The sequence below is a fragment of the Marmota monax genome, unplaced genomic scaffold (assembly GCF_021218885.2).
Source record: "Marmota monax isolate L192 unplaced genomic scaffold, Marmota_monax_Labrador192_F-V1.1 WCK01_AAM20220418_F8-fsc00056, whole genome shotgun sequence".
NCBI classification, from domain to species: Eukaryota; Metazoa; Chordata; class Mammalia; order Rodentia; family Sciuridae; genus Marmota; species Marmota monax.
This window is the reverse complement of record NW_026695212.1, coordinates 127,295-149,323: the sequence shown is the minus strand read 5'-3', so window position 1 is coordinate 149,323 and position 22,029 is coordinate 127,295. Positions and strand designations below refer to the sequence as shown.

General features: G+C 32.8%; 1 protein-coding gene across 3 annotated transcripts in view; it reads right to left on the bottom strand.

Annotated features, from left to right (window-relative positions):
• Mon2 (MON2 homolog, regulator of endosome-to-Golgi trafficking) overlaps positions 1-22,029 on the bottom strand; it is a 107,553-nt gene that overhangs the window by 35,087 nt on the left and 50,437 nt on the right. For all 3 annotated transcript variants that reach the window (XM_046430634.2, XM_046430631.2, XM_046430632.2), the window contains exons 16-25: positions 21,803-21,907; positions 21,380-21,460; positions 21,229-21,302; positions 21,049-21,139; positions 16,933-17,034; positions 15,690-15,800; positions 13,514-13,689; positions 11,203-11,365; positions 8,918-9,211; positions 6,747-6,945 (exon numbers count right to left, since the gene is read on the bottom strand). In XM_046430634.2, the coding sequence (XP_046286590.1) occupies positions 6,747-6,945; positions 8,918-9,211; positions 11,203-11,365; positions 13,514-13,689; positions 15,690-15,800; positions 16,933-17,034; positions 21,049-21,139; positions 21,229-21,302; positions 21,380-21,460; positions 21,803-21,907 (1,396 nt within the window). The remainder of the gene's footprint in view (positions 1-6,746; positions 6,946-8,917; positions 9,212-11,202; positions 11,366-13,513; positions 13,690-15,689; positions 15,801-16,932; positions 17,035-21,048; positions 21,140-21,228; positions 21,303-21,379; positions 21,461-21,802; positions 21,908-22,029) is intronic.

The window sequence follows — 22,029 nt, the reverse complement described above, 5'->3', positions numbered from 1 at the left end:
ACAGATGATGATCAGAACCTGCTTTGAAAATTTATACCCTAATAAAATATATAATTTTGAAGACATGAACAAAGTTCTAAAGATATATGACCTACCCAAATTGAATCAGGGAGACACAGAAAATTTAAGCAGATCAATTTCAAGCAATGAAATTGAAAATGGCACCAAAACCCTACCAAGAAAGAAAAGCCCAGGACCAGAGGGATTCTCAGCCAAGTTCCACCAGACTTTCAAAGAAGAACAAACATCAAACCTCCTCAAATTATTCCATGAAATAGAAAAGCGGGGAGCCCTTTCAAACTCAAAAAAAGCTAGGTATCACCCTGATACCAAAACCAGATAAACACATCAAGAAAAGAAAATTTCAGACCAATGTCCCTGATTAACGTAGGTGCAAAAATTCTTAATAAAAAACTGGCAAATTGCATACAAAAACATATTTAAAACATAGTATACCACAATCACATGTGGTTCATCCCCGAGATGCAATGCTGGTTCAGTGTATGGAAATCAATAAACATAATTCATCACATCAATAGACTTAACAACAAGAATCACATGATTATCTCAATAGATGTAAAAAAAATCATTTGATAAAATACAGCATTCATTCCTTTTCAAAACACTAGAAAAGTTAGAGATAGCAGGAACATAACTCAACATTGTAAAATCTATAAATGCAAAACCTAAGGCCAACATCATTCTAATTTGAGAAAAAGTGAAAACATTCCTTCTAAAAATTACAACAAGACAGGGAAGCCTTCTTTTACCACTTCTATTCAATATAGTCCTGGAAACTCTAGCCAGAGCAATTAGAAGAAAGAAATTAAAGGGATACAAATAGAAAAAGAAGAACTCAAACTAAAGCTATTTGCTGACAACATGATTCTGTATTTAAAAGATCTGAAAAACTCTACCAGAAAACTTCTAGAATTCATAAATGAATTCAGCAAAGAAGCAGGATATAAACTGAACACCTATAAATCAACTGAGTTCCTATATATCGGTAATGAATCAATTGAAAGAGAAATTAGGAAACTATCCCATTCACAATATCCTCAAAGAAAATAAAATATTTGGGAATCAGTCTAATAAAAGAGATGGAAGTCCTCTACAATGAAAACTACAGAACACTAAAGAAAGAAATTTAAAAAGACCTTAGAATATGAAAAGATATCCCATGTTCTTGGATAGGAAGAATTAATATTGTCAAAATGGCCATACTGCCAAAAGTGCATTACATATTTAATGCAATTCCTATTAAGGTTCCAATGACGTTCTTCATAGAAATGAAAAAGCAGTCATGAAAATTCATTTGGAAAAATAAAAGGCCCAGAATAGTCAAAGCAATTCTCTGCAAGAAAAGTGAAGCAGGATGCATCACAATACCAGACCTTAAATTATATTACAGAGATACAGTACCAAAAATGACATGGTATTGGCACCAAAACAGACATGAAGATAAATGGCATAGCATAGAAAACACAGAGACAAACCCAAGTAATACAGTATCTCATACTAAGGCATTATACACATACATTGGAGAAAAGATATCTTCTTCAACAAAAGGTGCTGGGAAAACTGGAAATCCATATGTAATAAAATGAAGTTAGACCCCTACTCTCATCCTGTACAAAATTCAACTGTAAGTGGATCAAGGATCTAGGCATTAGACCAGAGACCCTGCCCTACTAAAAGAAAAAGTAAGCCCAAATATGTATCATGTCAGCTTAGGAACTGAATTCCTCAACAAGACTCCTAAAGCACAAGAAGTAAAAACAAGGATCAATAAATGGGATGGAATCAAACTAAAAAGCTTCTTCACAGCACAGGAAACAATCAAGAACATGAACAAAGAGCCCACAGAATGGGAGAAAAATCCTTGCCACTTGCACCTCAGATAGAGCATTCATCTCCAGGATATACAAAAAAAACTCAAAAAACTTAACACCAAAAAAAAAAAAAAAAAAAAAATCAATAAATGGGCAAAGGAATATAACAGTTACTTCACAGAAGAAGAAATACAAATGGTCAACAAATATATGAAAAATGTTCAACATCTCTAGCAATTAGAGAAATACAAATTAAAACTACACTGAGATTTCATCTCACTACAGTCAGAATCAAGAATACAAGTAATAATAAATGTTGACAAGGATGTGGGGGGAAAAGGTACACTCATACATTGCTGGTGGGAGTGCAAATTGGTGCAACCACTCTGGAAAGCAGTATGGAGGTCATTAGGCCCATTTATCCCATTCCGCGGCATATACCCAAAGGACTTACTATAGTGACACGGCCATATTAATGTCTACAGCAGCTCAGTTCACAATAGCTAAACTATGAAACCAACCTAGGTGCCCTGTAAAAGATAAATGGATAAAGAAAATGTGGTATATATAAACAATGGAATATTACTCAACCAATTATGGCATCTGCCAGTAAACGGATAGAACTAGAGTATACCATGCTAAGTGAAATAAGCCAATCCCCCAAAACTAAAAGCAAAATGTTCTCTTTGATTTGCCAATACTGACTCCTAATAAGGGGGAAGGAGGACTACAGTTCACCAGATTGGACAGGAGGTAATGGGGGGAAAGGATGGAGGATGGGAATGGGAAAGACAGTAGAATAAATTGGATATAACTTTCCTATGTTCATATATGAACACACCAGTGTAACACCACATCATGTACAACCACAAGAACGGGAAGTTATACTCCATGTATGTGTGATTGTATGATATGTCAAAATACATTCTACTGCTATGTACAACTAAAAAAAAAAGAGAGAGAGGGAGTGACTGGGTTAAATGACTGTGTGTGTGTGTGTGTGTACATAAATCATCCAAATACTTACTTTTTTTTTTTAAAGAAATGTTTGAGGAAGCATTCAGTAAATAGGAATGCTGAAAGTATGAAATAATAGGTACTTTTCTGCCTACTTTAGACAGGATTAAGAATTAAGATAAAATTTATATGAAATAAAAAACAGATACTTAAGTGAAATAGTAAAGTGTTTTGACAAATTGTATCTTAAAACTATTAAATAGCTTAATGAAATACTTCTGTGTTATCATCCCAGTTACAAAATAAGATCATTACATTTGCCAACTAAAGTGGAACCTAAACTCAGATTTAAAATGTTGCGCCATTTAGGCACAGATAATACTTTTTTGTTTAAATTTAAAGTGCAAAGAATATGATTTAATTTACATGTCACCAACTTTCCAACAATAATCGAGGGCAAAGTATATAAAAAAATTTTAAAAGGTTAATTTAGAGTAATAAGTCTAAGTTTATATGAATGGTACAAGAAAATTTCAAATGAAATAAATTATAAATAACTGAAACTTAGGAATATACTGCTGAGCATCAAAAGGAGACCTTGAGGCTATAAAAAAAGAAGTAAAGAGGAACAAGAAGAACTGTTGCTCAGAGAACAACAAAGAACTGAGAAGGAAAAGCTGAACTTTTCAACCCCCAGGTTGCTCATCTTCTTAGTCAAGGAGGTATCAATAAGAAGACTTGTTAGTCTTCTGATGTATCAAAAGCATCACCAGAAAATATTGACATGAGTTTTGTTCCCTTGGAACATTTGCAGTTATTAATATTTTTTAGAGACACAAACTACTCAATACCTAATTCAACCATAGCCAGCACATGGTAGTCACATACAACTAGGTTTTTTGGCTGCTTTTTATTATGGGATCCAAACATGAATAAAAAACCATCTGACTTCTTTGAAAAGAATTTCAGTGATATCTGATGCTCAAAATTACTAATATCCATGATAAAAAAGGAAATATCACAACGGACACTACAGAAATATAGAAGATAATTATTTTGAAAAATTGTACTCTTATAAAATAGAAAATATTAAAGACACTGACAAATTTCTAGAGTCATATGAGTTGCCCAAACTGAATCAAGATGATATACACAATTTAAAGAGATCAATTTCAAGCAATGAAATAGAAGATGCTACCAGAAGCCTATTGACCACAAAAAACCCAGGACTGGATGGATGCACAACTGAAGCCTACAAGGCCTTTAAAGAAGAATAGCAGTACTCCTCAAATTATTTCATGAAATAGAAAAAGAGGGAATACTTCCAAATTCATTCTATGATACCAATATTTTTCTTTTTATATAGAACACCTCAAGTTTTTCAGTGCATGCATCTCTCTAAGTATTTGCATCACTGTTGCCTTTTCATTTCCCCCCTTTAATCACCATAGTGTTTTTAATATTTTACTGAGTTTTTGCTCTCTCTTCTCAAAGAATCTGTTGGCCCTTTGCATTTTGGGTCTTATAATTTGATCCAAGACATCTATGGCTGCCACAGCCCCAGGCTAGTGAAATCACAGACAACATCTTATGAAATATAAAAGAAGTCCCTTTTCTATAAGACTAGATATAATTATATATTGTACATGCTTATGTCAAAAATGTAAACTATGCCAGAAAATAATAATAAAATTTCCTAGTCTTCACATTATAAGAAATTATGAAAGCCACATGAACTATGTTATATCTTCATTTTTAAAAAGCCTAAATCTATACTTATTGGTTCTTAGCTTTTACAATACAGTAAATATACTGGGCTGGGGATGTGGCTCAAGCGGTAACGTGCTCGCCTGGCATGCGTGGGGTGCTGGGTTCGATCCTCAGCACCACATAAAAATAAAATAAAGATATTGTGTCCACCGAAAACTAAAAAAATATTAAAAAATTCTCTCCCTCTCTCTCTCTCTAAAAAATATAGAGATGTTAGAAGTGATGGCTAATCAAGACAAAGCAAATACACAATATTTGTACATTTCACTATTTCTAAATTTCACAATGAAAAGAAAAAAAATAAGATTTAAAAAATATATTTGAAGCCCCAAAGTGCAAGATGGAACAGATACTATAAATTATTTGCTTCTGAAAAAAGAAGTGCTTATAAAGGATTTAAAAAATAACTTTGGGGGGCTGGGGATGTGGCTCAAGCGGTAGCGTGCTTGCCTGGCATGCGTGCGGCCCGGGTTCGATCCTCAGCACCACATACAAACAAAGATGTTGTGTCCGCCGAAAACTAAAAAATAAATATTAAAGTTCTCTCTCTCTCTCAAAAAAAAAAAAAAAAGCCTCCTGCTCCCCTTGATGGGCAGAATCACAGCCTCTGGGACAGGAGTTCTCTGTGCTTCTCCTTTAAATAAATAAATAACTTTGGGGCTGGGGTTGTGGCCCATTGTTAGAGCCCTTGCCTAGCATGTTTGAGGCACTGGGTTCGACCCACAGCACCATATAAAAATAAATAAATAAAGGTATTTAAAAAAATGACATCATGTTTAAAAGAAAAATAACTTTGGGAAGAGTAAGTATACTGTTTATCTTTTAACATAGGAGGTTAAAAAGTTAATCATAAAATAATAAATGAAATAAAATATATGTATATAACTGTACCTAAATACTAAAGGAAATAAAATAGTATGGTCACAACTATGTACAAAAGTATCTCTGTTCATTTTTCTCTACTACCTCCTGCATTTCTCAATCTCAGTATCCCTGACATTTTTAGTTAAAAAATTTTTCTTGTGCAGGGTAACCTTGTGCATTATAGGCTATGTATCATTATCCCTTGCCCCTATCAGATGGCAGTAGCACCCATTTCTTCCCAGTTCTAATAACCAAAATTATTTCCAGAATTGCCAAATGTACTATGGAGCAAAAAATTGGTCTTGTCTGAGAACCACTGATCTGTATCACCAAAAGCTTCCTAACCAGACAAACAGTATCCCATCATCCTTCTTTGCTCCATTTCATTCTATACACATTATTCAAGGTAGTCTTTTCTGAACTACGCATATGTGCATGTCACTACATATCTGCTCATCGATTAAAACCTTGCAGTGGATTTTTTCCTTGTTTTTAGGATTTAGTCCTAACTTCTGAGCACATTTTACACAGTCTAGCCTCTCCCTACCTCTATAACCCCATTGGGAATCACACTTTTCTCTCTCTTCATTCCAAACCTTCAAACATGATAGGGTCATCACCATTCTCTCTCCTCAATTTTTCTCTTCCTATAAGCCTCTCTTCACTTCATGTCTCATTAACTCCTATTTAACCTTCAGATCTCGGGTAATATAGTGCTTTTTCAGGGAAATCTATCTAAATCTCACTGGCTAAGTCAAATACCTATTCTAAGTTCATAATGCACAACATTCCTTGGTAGCATCTATTATTATAGTGATTTTTGCATTGCCTGATATAGTTATGGTGCCTCCCTCATTCCCAGGACAGCAAGGACAGTGTGTATTTTGCTCATCATTATATTTCTAAAGACTAGCCCCTGGTAGATACATATTAAATATTTTCTTGGCCAGGCTCAGTAGCACCTGCCTATAATCCCAGAGACTCAAGAGGCTGAGGTAGGAGGATCATAAATTTGAAGTTAGCCATGGTAACTTAATGAAACCCTGTGTCAAATATAAAAGGTAAAAGGCTTGGGATGTAGCCCAGTGGTAGAGTATCCTTGGGTTTAATTCCCAGAACCAAGAAAAAAATTTTTTTTCTCAATGAAATGAATGAAAATGTGCATGTGTACACACATAAACACAAAGACCGCAAATTAAGATTGATTGTGCTTGGGTGGTAGTATCTATGAGTTCTAAAAGAATCTTCTATATATTCCAAATTGCCTTTAATATAAATTACTAGTATAACCAGAAAAGAAAATAAAAAAATATATATATACACCTAATGGTTGCAGTAAATATCTTCTGGTATTGAAAATTCTTGCTACTCCAGCCAATGTTAATACCCATGTCTCAGCCCACTGCTTCTCTGCTGTATCTCTTGAATGATGAATGAGAATATTGCCACCTCCAGATTCAATCTTTTCTTTGTCTGCAGTTGTAGAAGACTCTCGAACTCGGTCCAGTAGATGAAAGAGAACCTAAATATTTATAAAAATGTCATACAAAAATATTGATACTTAAGTAACAGTGTAGAAAACCAGAAGCTGTATAAAAAATATTTATACCTTACAGTCTTATTCTTTTTTTTTTTTTTTTTTTGGTGGTATTGGGGGGTGAACCCAGAGCCTCCTGTATGCGAGGCAAGCACTGTACCAACTGAGCTATATCCCCAGCCCTCTGACAGTCTTATTAATCCCCATATTAGATGAAACTGACCAATTAAAGTAACCATGTATTTTCAAGTCATATTTAAGGTCATGAAATATAAAACATTAAAATAAACTAAACAGAACATCATGTAAGACTTGTTATCAATGGGACATCCATGGAGATAATGTTAAAACAACAACAACAACAAAAACAACAAAGGTTAAGGAGAGGGTTCCAGGCAAAAAATATATTTATGGAAGATATCCAAATTGAGATTACAACTGAAGCTCTAGGACTAGCTAAGGGTGCTAGAAAGAAAAAAAAGAAAGAAAGAAATCAACAAGCAAGAATTAATTATAATTTGGGGAATATTTGCACTTAGGAATAAGCACAATGAAAAACAAAATTAAAAATAAATAGAGAAATATATACATGCTGTGAAACAAAAGATAAAAAAAGAAAATTTCAAGAAGATAATAACATTAAATGCTAACAAAAAATAAATAGGACTAGCACTGGGTATAGGCCAAAGGACTTGGGAAACAGAAGACCATCTATAGTCTATGAATGATTTCTGTGGTTCTCAAAGTATGGTTTTGGAACCAGCAGCATCAGCGTCACCCAGAAGCTTAACTGAAATGTGAATTTTCCTGAATTTTCCACTCCAGGCCAAAAAGTCTGAAATAATGGAGGTCAATTCTAGGGTGGAGCTAGAAACCTTAAACAAATCCGCTAAATGACTCTATCGCACTCTAATGTTTAAGAGACCTTACCCTGAAGTAGAATAATTTGGAAATCAAATTACAAGGAACAAGGGAATGGGGAAGTGAGGAAGAAAAAAATCATTGCAACTTAGGCAACAAAAATATTAAAAATGAAGCTACTTAGCTGGGACTATCTGATTGGGAGGATGAGGCGGAAGGTTTACAAGTTTGAGACCAGCATGGATAATTTAGTAAAACTCCCTGAAAACAAAACCTAAAAAGGGCTGGGAATAGCACTCAGAGAGGTAGAATGTATCTGGGGAGGAAAAAAAGAAGCAGAAGCTATTTAAAAGCAAAACAAGAATTAGAAAAAATGTTCATTAAAAAAAAAAGAGGGACTTTGGGCTAAGGTTGTAGTTTAGTGGTAGAACACTTCCCTAGCATGTGTGAGGCACTGGATTTGATCCTCAGTACCACAGAAAAATAAATAAATAAAACTAAGGTTAAAAAAAGAAAAGAGGGACTTAAGCATGTTTGGGATCTGAGGAGGAGCCAAGAGACAGAGGTGAAACAGAAGACAGAAGCAAACAGGGCTTTTACCATTAACATAAAATTTTTACTTTTCAGTTAAATTATTTTTAACTTTAATTTTTAATTATTTTTAATAAATAAAAATTTAAACAATAAGGATGGAAAGATGGTTTTAATTCTTTTTAACTAGAGAAAATATATTATTAATTTTTAAGAAAATATTTTGGGGTCTATTATAAGGTTTCAACTCTATTATAAGGTATTGTTGGTTTCACAAATCCTTGTTTTACCTTTTGGAAAACAAAGGAGTGAAAAAAAAGAAAAGCACAGATAGAACATGAGACAAAAAATAAGAGATGAACAACAGAAATGGAACTTTTAATATTTAACTTTTTCTGTGGGAGGTATAATTTTAAAATACGACATTTTTTTTTGTCTTGTCAAATATACAAATGCATGGAAACTCTTTAAAAAATAAAAAGAAACAAGTTTAACTGAAAAAAACAAATACACTATAAAAGCATGTCTCAACTAAAAGCTGAAAGCCCAAGCTACTTTATAGTACCTTCCAAATAACGGTGTGCCAGGTTGAATGCTGTAATAAAGTTCCATGTGCACCAATTGTAGAAAACAGAGTCTGCCCTGCACTCTTTCTGACAGCAGGACGGGGGTCCACACACAATTCACCCAATTTTGCATAAAGACATAACCATAAGCAATCAAATGGTGGCGCAGGGTGGAATGGCCGATTTAAAATCACTCCTTTCTCTTCTGCCTGCTTTTGCTGTGCTGCCTCTTCTTTATTTAATTCTTTTTCAATAATTTCTCCTCTTTGGAAAAAATAATCTGAAATATTCCACTAAGGAAAAAAGCAGAAAAATATCACTTTATTCACAGATTTTGTTTTAAACACATAAGTTAATAAGTAATGTGGTTGTTTCACTTTTCATAGTAAAACATTTAAAAAATTACTTCATAAATCTCCTTTCTCATAGAATAAATTCAATGGAAACATCTTTACTTCCTCTATCATGTTTCGGATTCCAGGAGAACAATCCATCTTCTCTAGCACTATCCTGCTCCCCTGACCTTTTTTTTTTTAAACGTTTTATTGTGAAAAAGTTAAAGTACATGCAGAAAACAAGGAGAATATAAGGTACTTCAATGTATTAATATACACCTTGATAAAACAATTGCTAAAACATAACCAATAATACCATTACTATCATAGTTAAATTACTAACAATGCCTTAATATCATTACACAATAACTGTATAGTCTTCCTTCCCTCCCTCCCTCCCTCCCTCCCTCCCTCCCTCCCTTCCTTCCTTCCTTCCTTCCTTCCTTCCTTCCTTCCTCTCTCTCTTCCTTTACTTGCAGTACTGGGGATTGAACCCAGTGGTACTCTACCAATGAACTACATCCCTAAACCTTTTTGGTTTGTTGGGACAGGTCTCCCTAAATTGCAGACGCTGGCTTCAAACTTGCAATCCTTCTTCAGCCTCCCAAGTAGTTGGGATTATAAGTATATGACACCATGCCCAGTTTTTATTTATAATTTTACATACAAAAAAAGAACAATTACTATCTTCAAGCATGCCTATAACTTTATTCTCAACCAAAATATAATAAGAGAATTAATGATAATTTATGCCATTGATAAAAATGTAGGGGATCCAATACTGTAAACATAAATGTAAAATAAAAGACGTGACACCTGCAGTAAATAACAATGAACTAACCAACCACTTGTGGGAAGCAATTTTATATATAACATGCTTTTTTTTTTACATAATTATATTTTTAATATTTTTTTAGTTGTAGTTGGACACAATACTTTTATTTTATTTATTTTTATGTGGTGCTGAAGACGGAACCCAGCACTTCACACATGCTAGGCAAACATTCTACCGCTGAGCCATAATCCCAGCCCCACATAATTATATTTTTAAGAGTAAACTACTAACTTATCTAGCTTGTGAGGGAATTATTTATTTATCTATTTATTTGAGGTACCAGGGACTGAACTCAGGAATGCCCAGCCACTGAGCCACATCCCCAACCTGTTTTTTATTTTCAATTTTGAGACAGGGCTTCACTAAGTTGCTGAGGGCTTTGAACTCACTATCCTCCTGTCTTAGCCTCTTGAGCCACTGGGATTACAGCATGTGCCACCTTGCCTGGCTTGTGAGGGAAATTTAAGTTCAACTTTATAAACCGTTTGCATTATAATATGTATTTTTAAAACTCTAAACAATTGTCTTAAATATATAGCTCCTTTCATGTTGACTTCATATAATGTTGACAATATCCTAACTTAGATTTTGTTATTTCTTTTTTCAAAATGTGTAAAATGAGGCTCAGAGGTCTATAACTCAAGAATAAGAGTCAAATATAATTCATATTTTATATATATCCCCCAGAGCCCAGGGTCTTCTCATATGATTTCTTGTCTCCTAGACAGGACTATGTAAATGGTACAGAATTCTATTGAAGCTTTACTTACAAATGAATAGTCCAAGAAAATGTTATTAAAGTATATTTAAAATCAGTAAACTTTCACATTAAAATTAACTAATGGTTTTCCTTATGTATATATAATTTGTTTACTACATCATCTCACAACAAACCTTATAAAAGTCAATCTTCAATATATCAAAAGTTCTCCAAATATTCTGCTATTATGAATTATTTCTTATGTTATTTAATTCTTCATGGAAGATATATTTGATATTCCAGTCATTCAAATAATTTTCTTAGAGCTAAAACCATACTTGTTTGGCATTCACTTCCAACTGTATAATAGTAATTTCTAAGTTATACTATCGTAAGAAAGGCAATGATACTTACCAATAAACCTATTGAAGTTAAACTAATATTTAATTCTTGGTTATGAAGTCCAAAGCTACCTGCAACATCTACAACTATCTGTAAGCAAGTACAAGGCATTGTTGGTAGAAAATCTGTCACAACTAATTGAAGACACTGGAATGCAGTTCGTATCAAGGATTCTCTGAAAACACAAAAGAAATGTATATTGATGCATTTAAAAGAAATGTGTAAAAGCATATACCTTACAATAATTTGAACAAGCAAAATTTTATTTTACAATTTTAACAAGAAAACCCTCCCTAATATAGATCATATAGTACTTCAATATTTATAAGTGTAAAAATGATATACTTTCTTTAAAATATACAACTAATAATAAAGAACCTCAGAGATAGTAAGAAATAAAATTAGCAGATTAAGAAAAAGGATATGAAAATGAGTATTAGCAATGTATTATTTCTATTTGTACTTTACATCAAGTAACCAAAAGAAAATTTGGACAATGAATAAGAATGGTAAATTGACATAGCTACTTTTCTCTCCATTGTATCCCCAATATCTTACACAATGCCGTGCACATGTTAATAACCATAATTTGCTCAATAAATGAGCAAATTTATAAATATTCAATTATCTTCTTTAAATCTTCAAAGGAATATAACATTCTATGAATGTAAACTGTAAGAAGAGTGAATTTTGAATTTCAAATAAAAAAATAAAAAGAATTTGGTTTTGAAGAAAAATTCTGATGGTAAATAATGAAAAGGATGGTTATAATAACTACCTTTTATTAGTATGTCATGTACTTTTTAAACATTTTCCACATATTAATTCATTTCACTTTTATAATGTCCTATTATATACACTGAGAAAAATAACTTCAACTTGATCTAAGCTGATCTCCCTTTGCCTCTTTTATTTGGGGGGAGGGAGGTGTAGTACTTGGGATTAAGCCCAGAAGCACACTAACACTGAACTGCATCCCCAGCCCTTTTTATTTTTTATTTTGATAGGGTCTCACTTAGTTGTACAGGCTGGTCTGGAACCTATTACCCTCTGCCTCAGTCTTCCTAGTTGCTGGGGTTACAGGTGTGCACCATTATGCCTAATTACCTCAATATTTTATAGCATTTAAGAAAATTTACTGGGCTGGGGTTATGGTTCAGTGGTAGAGCACTCGCTTAGCATGTGCAAGGCCCTGTGTTCGATCCTCAACATCACATAAAAATAAATCAACAAAATTAAGGTATCGTGTCTAACCAAAAAAATAAATATTTAAAAAAAAAGAAAATTTACTACTATGAACGTTTAAGAACATTTAGTTTTTCTTAATATTTTCAAGTATCTCAATCAGCTAAAACTCCTATACTTATTATAAAATAAGATACTATGAGTCCTATTGCAGAATTATATACAAATATATCTATCCAGTGTCTGCTAAATCTCTCCACTGGAGTTCTACCCTAAATTAAATCCTAAATTAAATAAGATCATACATCGACTTCAAATTTGCTCTTCTTTCTGTATTCCCTATATAGTTAATGATACCATCATCCACTAAACTAATTGCCTAAGTCAGAAATTTGAGAATCATGCCTGATTTTCATGCCTCCATATACCTAGAGTTAATTGGTTAACTCAAATCCATCTCCTCTTATTCTTAGAGAGCATTTGTAGACTTTCTTGTTTCCCACCTTAACCTCTTGCTGCTGTCATGGTGGTATCTATGACATCTGCATCTTTTTATAATTTTTGCTTTGTCCCCTTCCACCTAGAGCCTTAATAATTTCATGGCATAACAAATTACTTACTTCCTTGGATTCTATTTTAAAGCAGGAGCTATTTATCTGTATACTCAGAATAACTAGTAAGCACAATATCTGAAATACACAGAATAAGTGTTTAATAAATAAATGCAAGTTATTTGAAAGCAATTTCTTAGATTTCCTCATACACACAGTGAAGTCACACTCCTAAAGGTTATTTTGTATCTTATCAAATATTTGTTTTAACAAATCCAAATCTTATAAAAAGTCTAATCTTTGGGTGTATTATAAAAATTTTTAAATTGGTTTGTTTATCTTATTGTAAATAAGAACCTTGTATTCTAATATAAAGGTCAAACAGCAATATTCCCATCCTTTTAAAACAATGGTAATAATACCTAAAAATTCCCTATAGCCACTTGGGGGTAGTTTAAGAAAAACTATTATGGGTCTTGGATTTATACAGAAAGGACATGCATAAAAAATTACTATACTGCATGATTTTTAGGATGGATTCCCCTTCTACTTGTATTATTTTGGGGATATTAATTTCAAAAACTTACCCTTGATCATTTCTGATTGCTCCCATGACTCCAAGAACCAATGGCCAACCAGGTCCTAGACTGTCTCCCTGACTCTGCAGAATCTGCAACACACATTCTAATTGCTTCAGTCGTATATCTGGATGGTTAATATTGGACATCTCCTTTAATGGATTCAATAAAAGCAATTGCAGTCTCTGAAAAGCAGACAAGAAACTCTTTAGGAAGAGAAATTTAAAAAGAGAGGAATTCTTTGTTGTTCCCTTTTTCTTATCTTTATTTATTTTTTCTTTTCTTTTAAGACAACATCTGACTTGTTGCCCAGGCTGGTCTTGAACTTCTGGGATCAATTGATACTTCCACCTTAGCCTCCTGAGTGTTGGATCTATATAGGCATGCACCACAGCACCCAGCTTGTTGCTTTCACTGCTTGTTAAATTCACCATCACTCTAGACTACCAAGGTAAGCAGAATTTTTTTCTACTAAAATAAACATTGAATATGACTTCTCTAACAGTATTCATTAGAGATTTGTCATTTATATTTTTAATGAGGAAAAAAAGCCAAGTTTTTAAGATGTTATATTTCAAGATAAAAGGGTAGGTATCTTACTTTGAAAGATAATAAATATAGAACCATATAAAAATCAATTTCATTAAAGAACATATATCTCTAGCAGTATTTGAAGAGTAGAAAACAATTACCAATTACTAAAATCACCTTTAATATTCTTTATTATTATACTACTACATGTATTCAAATTTAAAATTCCTAAGTGTGATGGAATAAAAGGAATAAAATGTTTAGAAAATGAATAAGTATGGCAAATTCTAACAAAGATGACATAAAACCATGAAATTTGTTGCAGAGTAAACAAGAACACTTGACTCTATCCTCTTCAGTATCTGAAAGCACTTGCTTCATTTTTTTTTTTTCATGTTTTTCTTTTCTTTAAGAGTTCTTTATTTGGTTACTGACTGAACAAATAATTTATTAAGCTCTAACTATACATCAAGTATTAAGGTGAACATTGAAAATACTGGAGTAGTTACACAACTATTTTTTTAAAAAAATTCAAAATGTAGAAAAATATATAAAATCGCTAACATGTAAGATGTAAAAGAATATGTATCTTTTCTGTCTTGTTGACTACTCTGTTCCAAGAGCTACGCTGAATAATTACATGTTGAGTAAATTTGTAGAACTGGAATACAATAGATGTGGGGGCAATGAGAATATTTATTAAATGCTTCATTCCTACTCAGTCCTGAAGCAGTAAAACTTTGGTGGACTTTTAAAAACTGTTGCTATGGTTCAGACGTGGTATCCCCCAAAAGCTCATGTGTGAGACAACGCAAGAAGGTTTGAAGGAGAAGTGATTGGGTTGTACGTCAATTTAATCAGTTAATTAATCCCTGATGGGATTAACCGGGTGGAAACTGGAGGCAGGTGGGATGTTGCTGGAGGAAGTGCTTCATTGGGGATATGGCTTTGGGGTATATATTTGTATATGACAATAGGAGACCTCTTTCTCTGTTTCCTGATCACCATGTGAACTGCTCCCCTTTACCACACACTCTGCCATGATGTTCAGCTTCACCTCAAGCCCCAAGAAATGGAGCCTGCTGTCTATGTATGGAGACCTCTGAAACTGTGAGCCCCTGAATAACCTTTCCTCCTCTACAATTGTGCTGGTCAGGCCTTTAGTCACAGCAGCAAAAAAGCTGACTGAAACAACTGTGTAAGATATATGTGAATGATAAAGAGTATCAAAATGATGAATATTTTAAATATACTCTAAAAGTAAAAAATAACTTAAAATTTTAAAAATGAAAATCTATTTTATTGTGCATATTTCTTCTGCCATTTGTTTTCTCTCCATATAGTATAGCAAAAGGAAAAAGTCAGAGATGTAAGGACCAAAAAGGTCAAAGCTCTAAAATGAAGCCTTAGCACTTCATGAAGAGTAAAACCTGTAAACTAGAAGACCAATCTATGTAATTTATTAACTTAATTCAGTGTCATTCATGAAGTGTTTAAAATTTTTTCATGAAGACCAAGAATCTCTTACCTTTAATAAGACATCAATAGCCTAAATATAAAATAAAACATTTCTAAAAACCCTCTATTAGAATATTATCTACTTGAAAAACTACATATAGAAAAGGATAATTTCATATTAAGTATTCTTTTTTACCTGGTTCTGTGAAAGTGGAGGCTCATGGTTAAATGTTAATCCTGCTTTAATAAGTGAAGTTAAAGCTTCTGCTCCCCATTCTCTCATTCGAGAGTTTGGATGCTGGCAGACCTGAAGGTACATATGTTGAAAAATCAAATATTTAATTTGTGTACATAACTATGAATCAGTTGAGCAAAGAAAAATTAAAATATTACATTTTCTTTCCACCTTTTAAAAATTACATCAAGTAAGGATTGGAAGAAAACTTACATCAAAAATGTCAGTAAGCTTACCTTCTGAATGAGGGCAAGAGGAAGCAACAAAGAGAAGACAAAAGAAAAAAGCTGAAACTAAAACAAGTCACAGAAAAGAAAGGATTTCATAATAGTAAAGGACACATCATCATGAGCGAACAAAAGCGGCAAGCTGAAATACTAAGGTTTTCTTTCTTTTTTTCTTTTCAGTGCTGGAGATTATACCCAGGTCCCTGCAAGTTCTCTAATACTGAACTACATCTCTAATCCCAATGCTAAGTTCTTAATTAAGTTCACAATCAAAGACTGTGATACATTTTAAAAATTTTATCTGTTCCCATTTGATGAGATGATCCAATCATGAAGAAATCAGCTCATATCCTTTACTTATTCTTAAAAATAATTCTGAAAAAATAAAGAGAAAACCTTCTGTATGTCAGTTTTTCTAATAATAACTTTCTCAGGTTTCTAAAATAATATCAAATGACCTCAATAACACAAACCTGAATTGTATATAGACACATGTACTAACACAAGAAGCTGGCTATTAAGCAGCAACTAATTATTAAGAGTACCCTCAAACTGAATGCAAGATAATGTAAATTCGATAAAATCCCCTGGCACTATCTATGGTTAAAAATACCAAATAGATTTTCCCCTAATAGGTTATCTCATAATTGTAGCAAAAATCTGTAAATGAACAGTGTTTACTACTAACTCTCAGCTCCAACTGGCCTAATGGATCATGAGACTGTATAATAAGCTGACGGCTGATTTCTCTGATATTTATCAATTTAAAAATTTCACCCATTTTCAGCCAATAAAAGCAATCTACTCCCTCACCAAACCAATCACTACACAACATTAGTCCTTGATAAAATACACAGATGTAAATGCACAGGAAAGGGGCAAGGAAAGTTAATACTTTGGTTATCTGGAACTACTGGCTCAATGTGGATGTCTTTATTAATAAAAAAATAAAATATAATATTTAAGAAAGAGTTTACCTCAAGTAGATGACCAGTGAGAGGTCTCCATAAAATTTCTATTCGGTGCATGTTAACTAGACCAGTTTCTAACAATTTGGCAACAGCAAACAGAGATGGTTCCTAGGGAGAAAACATATTGCATTTTAATATTATAAGGAGAATTCTGAGTACATGAACTGTAAATAAAAACAGAATACTCTAAAGAGCATGAGTATCATTAATTAGCATATATAAAGTTACTTAATAAATATAACAAAACCTATTGTCACAAAACAAGCCTTTCTGTCAAGATAGTCTTAACTATTCAGAATAGATCCTAATTAGATTATTTGATTGAAACCGCTTTTACAGGGAAAGGGGAAAGTCCAAAAGTTATACTTAACCTAGAGAATGGCTAACAATAAGAGTACTTCATTTAAACATCTACAAATTTAAAGATTTTTTTATTATATATTTCTAACATTTTTATAGTACTGACAATATCCAATACGGAAATGCTTAATAGTATCTTTCTTAGTAGAAATCAGTGAATTAAGTACATTAAGGTTTTAAGACCCTTCCTGCCTGTGCTAATGTGGAGGTGTATACAAATTTTGATGGCAGAAAAATTAATGATTCTAGAGAAAATATGGTATTGTGGTTGTGACTGACATCTATGAAGTTTTAACTGTCTGGGATTTCATCTTGATTCTGCCACTTGACAGCTATGTAACCTTAGGTAAATTGCTATCTCTACTGAACTTTTTAATCAGTAACATGGAGATAATAATAGTATAGAAACTACCTCATATCACAAAGTACACGACACATAAGAAATCCCTCTCAAATGATGTCTAGTATTACTTCTTCCCCTTTCTCCTTATTTTAGCCAGAATATACACAGGAATCCTGTATAGCATTTAAAAGAACACAAAGATGCCTAGGATTCACACCTAAACAAGTTTACTCAAGAACCCTAGAATGTAGTTGGCATTTTTACTTTTTAAAAATGCCATAGGTGACTTTGAAAACACCCAAAGTTAAGAGTCACTAGCAAGAGTAAAGCTTTGGGTTGAGAAATAGATAAATTCAAATCCAAACTCTACTGTTTACTAAATAAATGATCTCAGGCAAGTTACTTAAGCTCTCTATTTTCATGTTTTCATTTGTAAGAAGAGAAGGCTAACACTGAAGCTCATAAAATTGTTTAAAGTGATTAAATGAATTAAGTCAGTGGTGAGCATACAGAAAACACTCAATGAAAAATAGCTACTTTAATACTTCTATTGTTACACTGAGCTGGGTAATATGCTTTGCTTCATACTTATTAGCCTCACCTTCTAAGAAAGAATTTACAAACCTTACAATAAATTACATCCATAACACATTAGTGCAAATTCCTGAAATGAAGACCAAAACCAAGATGTTGGTCACTTTAAAGTAATCTCTACAATAGAAATCCCTACATTTAACTCACTCAAAACAGATGACATTGTTAAATCTATTTTCTTAACAATGTAGAAAATTAACTTATATTGATATCTGCATATTTATCACACTTATAATACTTTTTATAGAAGTCACAACTGACTAATGAACTTTTAATAACCTCCATCTAAAAATGTTTTTATAAAGTCTGTATTTAATACATTTATAATATAATATATACTTCAATTTCCCCCCCTTTTTTGTGCTAGGGAATTGAACCCAGGGCCTTGCAGATTACTTGAATATTTTTATAAAGCTTTCATTTTCATTTCATATTTGTCATTTCACTTTATAAAACTGAATCCTAAAATGGAGAGATGTGAATCCACTCTTATAAGAAATTATCTCAGTACTACTCAGTATATTCATGTTTTCAACATTTGTTCCCTCTAAGTCTTCCTTAAAAGTCACATCTGCCCCTCTTGAAATTGTATTCTTCAAGGATAACAACAATTATTAAACACCAAAGCTCCTGTTTTTCTCTCATTGATTATGATTTCTTGTAAAATTTTTATCTTTTGATCTCCATGAATTTGCCTTTTATAATCTGTTTTTTTTTTTTGTTTTTTTTTTGGTGGGGTGGGGTACTGGGGATTGAACTCAGGGGCACTTAACCACTGAGCCCTTTTGTTGTATTTTATTTAGAGACAGGGTCTCACTGAGTTGCTAGGTCCTTGCTAAATTGCTCAGGCTGGCTTTGAACTTGAGATCCTCCTGCTTTAGCCTCCCAAGACACTGGGATTACAGGTGTGCGATACCACGCCTGGTTTGCCTTTTTAAATCTAAATCCTACCATTCCTTTACTATCTAGTTCCAATCACACTAGTTTATTTTGGCTAACTTAACTCATTTTAATAGATATATAAGTATCTCATGTAATAAAGAATTAAGAATTCCTAAAATAAGTTTCATCAAATAATATCTACACTATATATTTTGGGGGGGACAGGAGGGTGGTGGGGGCAGGGATTACCAGAGATTAAACCCAGGAGCACTGAACCACTGAACCATATCCCCAGCCCTTTTTTATTTTTGAGACAGGGTCTCGCTAAGTTGCTCAGAGCCTTGTGAGGCTGGTCTTGAACCTGTGATCCTCCTGCCTGAGCCTATCAAACTACTGGGATTGCAGGCATGTGCCACAAAGCCCAGCAATATCTATACTATTTGCTTAGACTCTCACACCAAATTAACTGTGATTTAACTAGAGTGAAGCAGTTTATATCTTATTTAAAAGTAGAAACCTATTTCTTTTATATCTTCCAGCAGAGTGTCATTTCTTTTATATCATCCAGCAGAGTGTTTGTTACATGAACACATAAATTCCCAAGAAATTATAAGTTTGCATGTTTTTCTTTACGGCACTCTTCAAAATATTATAGTTTTGTGTTAAGAATCTCAAAGGTGGAGGATTACTCACATATCAATAAATTGATTAGTTTACTATACTTGTATCCTTGCCTGAATTTGGAGCAAATTTTAATACATGTTTCCAAACACCTAAATGTTTATGTAATTATCTAGCTATATGCTATAATAAATAAACCTATGCTTTAATGAGAATTTCTTCTTAGAGAGTGAGTCACATGAGCAAAGATAACAAGCCACAGTACACAGAATTAAGGATTAAGGAGACAACATATTTTTGGACCATACATATAGATATGTTAAATAAATTACTGGGTTTTCTTCATGCTATTTGTAAATGGTGAAACTATATTCATTAATTTCAAAATATAGAAAGGACTTTATTTTTGTGTGGTTCTGGGGGTCAAACCCAGAACCTCACACATACCAGGCAAGCATTCTACCACTGAGATATATCCCCAGCCTGAAAACAGTTTATTTGAAATATTACTAAGATATAAATAAGCCCAAATTTTCCTGTGCTTTCCAAGTATAACAAAATGAAAATTTAAATATAAAGAAATGTTTCTGAATGTCAATATTCAAAAGTACTGTTCTATTAATTTAATCAGTAAACACAAAGTTTAATTTCAAAGTTAGGAGAGTCACTACCTTTAGATCCCAATGAAGGCATGAGAAATGAAGACATGTATTCCTTAATTTAAATACTGTAATATTCTGATCAAAAATTTTAATCACAAGCATTACTGTGACATTTTAGGAAATCTATTCATAAAAATTATGATGCATTATTCTTTATAAAAATAGTTTTTAGAAATATTCACTACTTGAGCCAGGTGCAGTTAACACACTCCTGTAATCCCAGCCGCTCAGGAAGCTAAGGCAGGAGGGCTGTGAGTTCAAAGCCAGCCTGAGCAACTTAATGAGGCACTAAGGAACTCTCTCTCTAAATAAAAGACCCTATCTCTAAATAAAAAAGGGATAGAGATTTGCCTCAGTGGTTAAGCACCCCTGGGCTTAATCCCTGGTACAGGAAGAAAAGAAAGAAAAAAGAAAATCACTGCACAAGAAAAATGGGCACAATTTAAGTCATATAACATATTTAGACATATAAATAGTAACACAAATCATGTCTTCTTTACTCCCCCTTCTACAAATAATAACCCAAAATGGTAAAAACCTATCAATCAGTCTATTGTTAACAAACTAAGTATTGGTCCTACTAGCAAAACACTGAGATCATAACATCTTATATGAGTAAATGCAATACTATATTTAGAATAGAAAGATAGATTATCAGACCTTATTATTTCCATAGGCCATATCCATTGCTTCTAGAGATAAGGAACAGAGTGCATTTATTAAATGATGTAATGATACATCATCAAGATACCTAAAATAAAAATGAAGAAATAAGATATTTTGATCTAAAATATATAGCTAGTAAAATATTTTTCTATCAAATGTAAAATTGACTCTTACTGCGAGCTTTCAAACAATCTTGAAAGTATATTGGAAATCACTGGTAAATCTGTCATCACTGCAGTTGTTAGAACCTAAGAGAAGCATATTAAATTAAATATAACATGACATTTTTGGAAGCACTAATTAGATAAGAAGGACTAGAACTTACTGTACTAGGTCCTTCTACAGCTCTTCCAGGTTTCAAGGCACCACCACTACTAGGCTTTAATCCCAGAATCCATACAAGATGCTGAAAAATTAAAACAAAGCAAATACACTTATAAAACTATAAAAATTCTAATAATTAGAATTAAAGGCAGTAGTAACTACTAGTAAATAAAATTAAAATCAATAATTAATATTCTTATAAAATAATTACACCAAGTGTAAGCAGTAGAACTTAGGCCATTATGAGAAGCACTCTACCACATTCTATGATATGAGCTATGTCATTTATTCCTTTGTAACTTCTCATTTTACATGCTTACTCTGTCATAGGTCTGCGTGAAGCACCAATAGATAATGCTTAGTTTAACTGTTAGCAATTATAAGTAATAATATGCTAACCTCTGACCCAAGTACTTGAACATACCTGAAGAGTTGCCAAGACAAGTTGCCATGATGTTCCAAGAACAGCTCCATGACAGTGTGCCAAGTTAAGCAGAGTTCTCATACACTGGATATTTTTGGAAGTTAGCTATATTGAAAAAGGATATATCTGCAAGATCTGTTAAGCATTCCTAAAAAGTGTAAGTTTATAAAGCAGCATTAATGCATTCAAAGACTTTTTAAAAGTAAAACACAGAAATATTAAGAAAA